Source organism: Numenius arquata, chromosome 1, assembly GCF_964106895.1.
Source record: "Numenius arquata chromosome 1, bNumArq3.hap1.1, whole genome shotgun sequence".
In the NCBI taxonomy this organism is placed as follows: Eukaryota; Metazoa; Chordata; class Aves; order Charadriiformes; family Scolopacidae; genus Numenius; species Numenius arquata.
The window spans coordinates 82,477,706-82,486,182 of record NC_133576.1 but is presented as its reverse complement, the minus strand read 5'-3'; the positions used below and the strand labels follow the sequence as shown (position 1 = coordinate 82,486,182).

The window sequence follows — 8,477 nt, the reverse complement described above, 5'->3', positions numbered from 1 at the left end:
GGTCCCCCCCTGCAAAGCGTGGCTGTGGCTGAGGTGGCCCACTCTGGCGTTATTAATGCTTTTTCTTACCAAAAGAAAAAAAAAAAAAAAAAAAAGGTCCGAGTCTCTTTAATTAAATTAGTTACCGTACAAACACCATAGGGTTTCGTACACGGAATAAATAGCGCGAGTCAAACCTGATGGCACTTCCACGCCAGCCCCCACCCCGTGCCAGGCGGCTGCCGCTGCAGCCGGGGCCAGCGCGGCGGGGCCGGGGTCGCCTATGGCACGACACGGCACGACACGGCTTGGCACGGCCCTAGGGAGCGGTTCTGCCCCCCGAGGTCCTGTGGGGCTCTTCCCCCTCGGAAGCCGGGGAGGTGTCGCGGCTGGAGGGGGTGCGGGGCCGGCGGGCGGCCCCCCCGGCCTGGCAGACGTACCACTCGCTGAGGTTGGTGACCGGCGGGGAGAGGGCGGCGGAGCGGCCGCGGGGCGGCTCGGCGGCCGGGTCTGGCTCGGGGGGCAGCGGGCCGTCGGGGGGCCCCGCCGCCGCGTAGCCCTGGGAGCCCGGCGGCGGGGAGGGCGGCGGGGATTTGCAGTGGATCTTCATGTGCTTCCGCAGGGAGCTGGGGTGGGTGTAGGACTTGTCGCAGCCGCGGATCTTGCAGTAGTAGGGCTTGTCGGAGGTGTGGACGTGGGAGTGCTTCTTGCGGTCGCTGCTGTTGGCGAACTTCCTCTCGCAGCCGTCGAACTCGCACTTGAAGGGCTTCTCCCCTGCCGGGACACAGCAATGGCACCGTTACCGGCGAGGAAGGGGCACGGCCCTGCCCGCAGCCCCTCCGCAGGGCCGGGGCAGAGCAGCAGAGCAAAGCCTCCCCTTCCTTCCTTCTCCTTCTCTGTCCCCTTTCCTCCCCCTTCTCCCCACCCTCACGACAGTCGTGACACGCCCGAGGCTTCCGAATCCGCCCCCCCCCCCCCATCCCCCTCGTGTTTTGCAAGCTGTGAAATGTCGCTGGCGGTCCCCAAACCTGAAGCCCCAGGCTGGCGGCGGCAGGGCCCTGCCTTGTTTGCCCTCTGCCGCGCTCCCCTCGCACACGAGAAAACTTCATTACCGCTCTAATGACCAAGCCCAAACAAAAACCTCTCAATGGCTTCGCCTGCGAGGGCTGGCGTTTGCCGGCAGCCTGGCTCGCCTGGCACATCTCCTGCGTAATCCTTTCCCAATGGGCCGCTGCGCTGGGGGAATAATTAGTTTGCGGGGAAATAAAAGTAGCACCTGTTTAAGCTTCCCTATATAAAGAGGGAGCACCCAGCAGCCCGTACTGGGAACCTGCAGGCTGGGAGGACCAGCCCGGACACCGGTGGTGACAGCAGCGGGCTGCTGTTACCGCAGCTGGTTACCTCAGGCTAATTTGGGTCTAAAAATCTCCGGGCGATCTATTTTAAGAGCTTTACGCATTGTTTAACAGTTAAAATGGTTGTGAAAATCAGCCCGGGGCGGGTTTGCCTGGCGTACCTTACACACACACACACACGCCCTCCCTTCCGCTCCTGACATACCATACCCTGGGACATATAGGTTCTGGTACGTATAGCAGTGCCCTGGACCGACCCTTCCCCACAGTCCCTGAACAGGGCTGAGTAAATGCCTAATGCTGAGAGACCAGGGAAAAAAAAAAAAAACCAACAACAACAAAAAAACACACCAACAAAAAAGTGCCAGATCCCTGTACTGCACACGGACTGGAGTTTCTTACAGCAACTTTTTATTTCCCTGCCACGCTACACGTGAGGCTGGCGCAGACAGACCTGCACTGATAATTCTTGTCACGACTATTGCGACTCTTGAGTTAAAAAAGCTCTCTGTTTAGGCACGGCTGATGCGTGTTTCCAGGTCTGTTTTGCTCTGAGCGCTCAAAAATACCAAGTCATCAGCTCTCTCGGTGGGCGTTTTCCAATTTTCACCGGGGGATTTTTACTGCTCCTTCGTATCACGTTTAGCAAAACAATAACGGAAAAAGAAAACGATTTTTTAATTATTTTTAAAAACTAGCTACATCTCGGCTGTTACTATAGAAACATGTCCCTCCGCAGCCTATTTACGCATCAACTTTTTCAACTAAAATCATCTCACCTACTAGTGAAGCGGTAGCACTAGAAAGAGCAAGTTTATCCTTAAAATAAAAATAAAAATAAAAAAACCCAAACCAACAACAACGAAAAAGATAGTAAGAAAATGCATCTCGTGGGTTTTAAGTGGAATTTTCACGTGCACGGAAACCCCCGCACGCTCCCACTCCCACCGAGACAAACCTCGAGTCACCTCGTTTGTTCATTAATTTATTCCCTTTTTTTAATTTTTTTTTTTCAGGAGAACTAAAGCGAATCGACCGAAGGGTTTGGGACGGTTTATCCCTGTATTACCCCAAGGATACAGGCTCATACGTCCCGCTGCCGGCGGTGGCCTGCAGAGCCCCCCAGCGCAGCCCCCTGTGGTGCTCCAACCCGCTGGACCAAACCGCCTTCCTCCCACCCCGTCGGGGCTTTAGGGAAGTGCCTTTCCCCGTGGGGTCACGCGTGGGCACCCTCCCGGGGGCTGTACATCCCTCGAGAGGCCGGGGGACAGCCCCCGGGAGCGTGCCGGAGGAGAGGGTCCCCCTCGCCCCCGTCCCCTCGAGGGATGCACAGCCGCCGGGTAGATCCTACTCGCCAGCCTTCGGATCGCGACGATCCAATTCCACACAAATCCAGGAGCGGGGAAGGTCCTGGTAGTGTCCTTGGCACGCTGACGAGGGCGTCACGTCAGAGTTTAACCATTTGTAGGTGGTTTCAACCCAAAGAAAGGGGCGAGATGCCGGGCGCCGTCCCCTGACTCCTCCCGGCAGCAGCAGCGCCGGCGGGGGGGACGGACAAGGAGGGGGGACGAGGTGGGGACGGGGGGACACGGAGGGGCTTTGGGGTCACCCGGCTTTTTTTTTGGTGGGGGGTGAATCGTCGCGGGGAAGCCTGGCGATCCTGAACACCGTTTCCGGTGAGAGAGCAGTGATTTTGCCGGAGAGGGGTTCCCCGTTAGGACACTGCCCTCGCCGGGGGTGGGGGACAGCAGTTTGTCCCCAAAATGAGGCTGAGGCGCAGGGCGCGGTGTGCAGCTCCCGGGGTGATGCTTTCGAGGAAAAAGGGGGAAAAACAAGCAAGCAAACGCTTCCTGAATTACCGATATACTTTTCTTCCTGCGGGATTACCAGAAACGCACAAAATCCCCTCATGATACAATTACGGTGTTATTATTTCCACCACCCCCAAAATGCCCATAATAAACGAATAGTTCGTAAATCTCCCCTGCTCTCAGGCTGCACACGACTGAATGAAAGCTGAGGCGGCAAAATTACAGTAATTAATCTGATAGGGACGGGCAGGAGGTTTGGGATCCCTCGTCCACCCGAGGGTTGTGTGTAGGGAAACACTCACGTCCCCCTCGCCGCCCCGTGGGCCGAGCTGTCATTCGAGGGGGGCTGCTGCCCCCCACCACGAGCCCTGAGGGCTGCTTTGTTGCAACGGCTCCTTCTGCGTGGAGACAGCCTTCTCCTGGGGGCTTACGCGTGGAGATCCTCTCGGGGACTGTGCACCCCTCGAGGGGCCGGGGGTGAGGGCTCCAGGCCCGTCGAGGGGTGCACAGCCCTCGGGGAGCTGCGGGGAGCCCCCGGCTGCAAACTCCTCCAAATTTCTTTTCCAAGAGGCCACGTCCCACTTAGGGCCTCGGGGCAGCGCTCGGCCACAGCTCAGAGCTGCAAACTGTGCCCGATACATATTTAGGTTATTTGGGGGGGCTCCTTTTCTCTCTGAATCCCTCTGCGTCTGTGTCGTGTCGTCCCGTCTCCCCTCCCTCCCTCCCAGCCCCCCATGGATTCACTCATTTCCCCCACTTGGAGCTGGGATGGGGAAAGAGTTGAGGAGCCCAGAAAGGTCCGCGGTGAAGTTTTGTTTTCCAAAACAAGACAGATGGGGACGGCTAGATGACAAAAGCACGGGCCTCCAGCATTTAACTCATTCCGCGGTGCCATTAACACACCACCACCACCACCCCCTCCCAAAATGTGTCAGCCCCCCCGCAGGACAAATATCTCTTTCCCCCCCGGCTCTGGGCGCAGAGAGCTGGGCATCCTCAGGTCTCCGCAGCTACGTATGGGCTCATGCCTGACATATTCTGGAGATAAAAATCTATAATCCTTTCCGCCATGGGCCATTTGGTTTTACATCGGAACAACACGTTGCACGGTCGCCGCTTTTCTCTTCCCGAGCAGCGCACAATAAATCAAGAAAGCAATTACGGCAACTCCACTTCCTTAAGCGTCCTCCGAGGAATAATATTTGTCTAGTACTATAAATCCCAGCTTGGTTCGTTTTCGGCAGAGTTTTTACACCCTGAGCGAAACGCGTATTTCGGGGGTGGCGAGGAAGGAGAGGAAAGGGAAAAATAAAATAATAATAAATAATAAGTAAAAGAAAAGAAAGAAAGAAAGAAAGAAAGAAAGAAAGAAAGAAAGAAAGAAAGAAAAGAAGTCTCAAAGGCTCAAACACAGCCCGAGCCGCTCCAGCAGCCCCGCACTGGGCCCGGCCTGTCCCCCGGGGTATCCCCCGGGAGTGCCGCACCCTCCTCCCGCAGCTCCTGCTCCGCGAAGCCCCGCCGGGCAGCCGGGGCCGCTTTGAAGTTTCCTCCTCAGATCCACAAAGAGAGGGAAGCGTCCTCCGGCAACCGTCCTCCCCGCCCTGCGCCCTCCTCCCCGGCTCCGCGGGCACCGCCGGAGGCGAGAGCAGCTCGGGCAGCACCGGTACCCTCGGCAGCGGGGTCCGGTACCGGTAGCCCCCAGTAGCACCGCTGTCCCGGCAGCAGCGGCGGCGCCGGCAGCCCCCGGCAGCATCAGTAGCTCTGTCAGGGGGGTACACCCGGCAGAATCGGTAGCCCCGGTAACAGCGGTAGCCCCAGTAATGAGGACAGCCCCGGCAGTGGGAGCGAGCCCCGGTAGCGGAGCAAGCCCCGTTGCGAGGGTAGCCCCGGCAGCACTGGTCTCAGGGGCAGCCCCGGGAGCCGCTCCGCCGCCCGCAGTGCAGGGGAACTGCGCCCCCAAGAGCCCCCGCCGCCCCGTCTTCTCCGGGCCAAGAGCCCCCCGTCCCCGCCGGCAGAACCGGCAAGAAAAGCAGAACCGGCATTCTTCGGGGTGGGGGGCCGCGCAGCTCTCCCCAGCCGCGGGGTGAGAACCCCCCCCGGGGTGCTCCGGGAGCCGGGCCGGCGCTCATCCTCTCTTCGCTCTTCCGCAGGGGCTGCTGCTTATCTCCCCCCGGGCTCTGCGTTATTTATTAATCGGTTTATTTATCCGGTGGTGCCGGGGGGTGGGTGGCGGAGGGGGTGGGGAAGGAGCTGCCCAAGGTGCGGGGGAGGGGGCGGGGAAGGGGGGGGGGGGGGGGGGGAGAACACGTGTGTGCAGGGTAGAGGGGCCGGGTGCGTGTGCGTGGCTGTGTGTGCGTGGCCCGTGTGCTGCCGAATTACTTATTCATGAAAAAAGTCACATGTCCGGCGGTGCGTAGGAGAGGAGGAAAAGACGGGAGAAAAAAAAAAAAAAAAAGAAAAGAAATAAAAAGGAAGAAAACCCTTATCGAGGCGGTGGGCGGGAGAGGGGGGCACCCACCTGTATGAGTCCGCTTGTGGATCTTGAGGTTTTCGGAGCGGGCGAAGACCTTCCCGCAGCCGGGGAAGGGGCAGGGGAAGGGCTTCTCTCCCGTGTGCACTCGGATGTGGTTGATGAGTTTGTATTTCGCTTTGAAGGGCTTGCCTTCCCGGGGACACTCCTCCCAGTAACACACGTGGCTGCTCTGCTCGGGCCCGCCGACGTGCTCCACGGTGACATGGCTCACCAGCTCCTGCATCGTGCTGAAAGTTTTGGAGCAAGGCTTCCTACCGCCCGGTGGCGGCGGCGGCGGCGGAGGAGGCGGCTCCCGGTCGATCCACTTGCAGATCAGCTCTTGCTTGATGGGCTGCCGCATGTACCGCAGGAAGGCCCCGGCCGCCGCCGCCGCCGCCGCCGCCCCGACGTGGCCGTGGTGGTGGTGGTGGTGATGGTGGTGGTGATGGGGATGGGGGTGGTGGGGGTGCCCGTGGCCGGCCGCCGCCGCCGCCAGGTTGAGGTTGACGGAGCCGTAGCCTTGCAGTGCCGAGGAGGAGGCGGAGGCGGCCGCGGCGGCCCCGTAGTGCGCCTCGGCGCGCCCGTATAGCTCCCCGGCGGCGGCCGCCAGCCCCAGGCGCATCTGCCCGTTGAGCGGCGGGTGGCGGCCGGCGGAAGAGCCCTGCTCGCCGGGAGGCGGCGGCGGCGGCGGCGGGAAGGAGGCGTGCGCCCCGTCGGCCGCCCCGTAGGTGCCGGCGGCCGAGATGAAGACGCCGTGGGGCGGCGGGTGCGGGAGGTGGGGGGAGCTGGCGGGCGGGTGCTGCTCGCCCAGCGCCCCGTGAACGGCGGCGGCGGCGGGCAGCTCCCGCCGCAGGAGGAAGTCCCGGCTCGCCGCCCCCCCCGACGGGTATCCCGGGAGGGCGGCGGGCGGCGCGTAGGCGGCGGCGGTGGTGGCGGCGGCGGTGGCGGCGGCAGCCGCGGCGGCGGCGGTGGTGGCGGCGGGCGCGGCGAAGGCGGCGGCGGCGGCGGTGAGCGCCTCGGGCGTGAGCTTGAGGGCGGCGGGCTGCGCCATGTGCTCGGGTCCCAGCGGCGTGAGGGCGCCGCCTGGGTCTCCGCCCGCGTCCCCGGGGTGGAGGTGGGCCGCGTGGTGGGGGTGGACGTGGTGGTTCCCCAGCCCCGGGAAGCCTGTCATGTTCTGGTGAGGATGGGGCTGAGCCGCTGCCAAATCCGCTAATCTCAGTGTCGGGTTCCTCTTGCTCAAAGGGGGCTCCATAACGACACAGCCAAGCCCATCTACGCTGGCTGTTGTTATTTTTTTCCCTCTACCCGCCTTCAAAAACATGTATATATTAAGCGGCTCTTTAACTTCTTTTGTCTGCGCTCCTAACTCCGCGCATCCCCGGCCCCGCTCTGCCCGCCCCGCGATTGGCAGAGCCCTCACCACCCTCCGCCGCCGCGGTGGGAAAGACGGCTCGGCCACCGCACCGCAGGGATTGGACGGGCGGCCGTGATTGGCAGCGGCCGGGGCGCCGCCATTGGCTCCCTTTCAGGCCGGCGGCGCAGCAGGGATCCGCCCCCGCCGCCCCCCTCCCTTTTTCCCCGACGGCCCCGGCCCCCCTCACACCCCCCCCCCGCCCCCGACCCGCGCCGCCCCCCGAAGTTGCACTTGCAAAACTTCGCGCGGGGCCCGACGGGGCGCACCCGCCGCCCCACACCCCCCCACACCCCACACACACACCCCCGCCGGCAGCGGGCAGCAGCGGGCAGGGGCTGCCGCTTCAACACACACACACACACACACACCCCGGCGCTGGACGGGGCGCCCGGCTCGGAGGCGCTGCACCGCCGTGTTTACGTTTGCGGGGCTGCGGGATTTCTCTCCTCGCCTCGGAGCAGCCCACGCGTGGGGGGCTGTTGCCGGGCTCGGCGCTCAGTTTCCTTCTCTTTTCTTCTTCTTCTTCTTCTTCTTCTTCTTCTTCTTCTTCTTCTTCTTCTTCTTCTTCTTCTTTTCATTCATCGCTGAGGCGGGAAAGCACGCCCTGACACAGCACACCCACGCGAGGCCGCGACTGTGTGTAGTCATGCCCGAGACGGGCCATTGAAACAACACTAGGGGAAGGCAGCCAAGGTTTTCCTAAAAAGAAGGCGGCGGGGGAAGGGGGAGGGGGGGGGGATTCCTTTCCTTTAGAAAGTAAGAGAGTAAGCAGCCGAGGGGGAGGCTGCGGCACATGTTAGGGAGAAGTTTTGGAAGCCTGCCCTCGCCGCCTCCTTGGGGGCTTCCTCCTCCTCAGGTGCCCCGCAGCCCCTTCACGGGACGCCCCCTCGGGAGAGCCGCCCCGCGCTCCTCCAAGCTTTGGGATGCCGAGGCGGGAGGAAGGGAGTGGGGGCGGTGGGTTAGAAACTGGGGGAATCTCCGGCTGGGGGGTGTCTGCCAGGAGCTGCTGCACTCGGCGGAAAAGGCAGGAAAAGTGGGGGCTCCACTAGAGGGTGGAAGAGGTGGGGGGCGGGCGGGGGGGGAGAGATGAGACCGCCCCTGGGGTGCGGGGTGTGTTGGTCCTCGGAAGTAAAGTGCTTTGTGGAGCGCCAAAACTGCCCTTCCCGCACAAAGGAAGATGCTGCCGTTTCGGGGTGCCAAAAAGGCGGGGGGGAGGGGGATTTCCCTGCCGACAGAACGGGGGGAAAAGAACGTTGCCGTGGCTTTTCCGGGGGGCTGCGGGAGGAGAGGTGCCCTTTATTGACATGTCATCTGCTTTCCTTAGCCTGCTGGTCCCCCTGGGAATGCCTGGCGCTCCCTCGCCGCTTTAGAAAGTGCAGGCAGGCTGCCTGCCCTTCCCTGCCTGC

At 62.2% G+C, this 8,477-nt stretch overlaps 1 protein-coding gene across 1 annotated transcript; it reads right to left on the bottom strand.

The window, feature by feature from the left end:
* Positions 1-298: 298 nt before the first annotated feature.
* Positions 299-6,978, bottom strand: ZIC5 (Zic family member 5). The gene is made up of 2 exons (XM_074154692.1): positions 5,664-6,978; positions 299-753 (listed from the first exon to the last, which is right to left on the bottom strand). The coding sequence occupies exons 1-2, from the start codon at positions 6,976-6,978 to the stop codon at positions 299-301; spliced, it is 1,770 nt and encodes a 589-aa protein (XP_074010793.1).
* Positions 6,979-8,477: the final 1,499 nt, after the last annotated feature.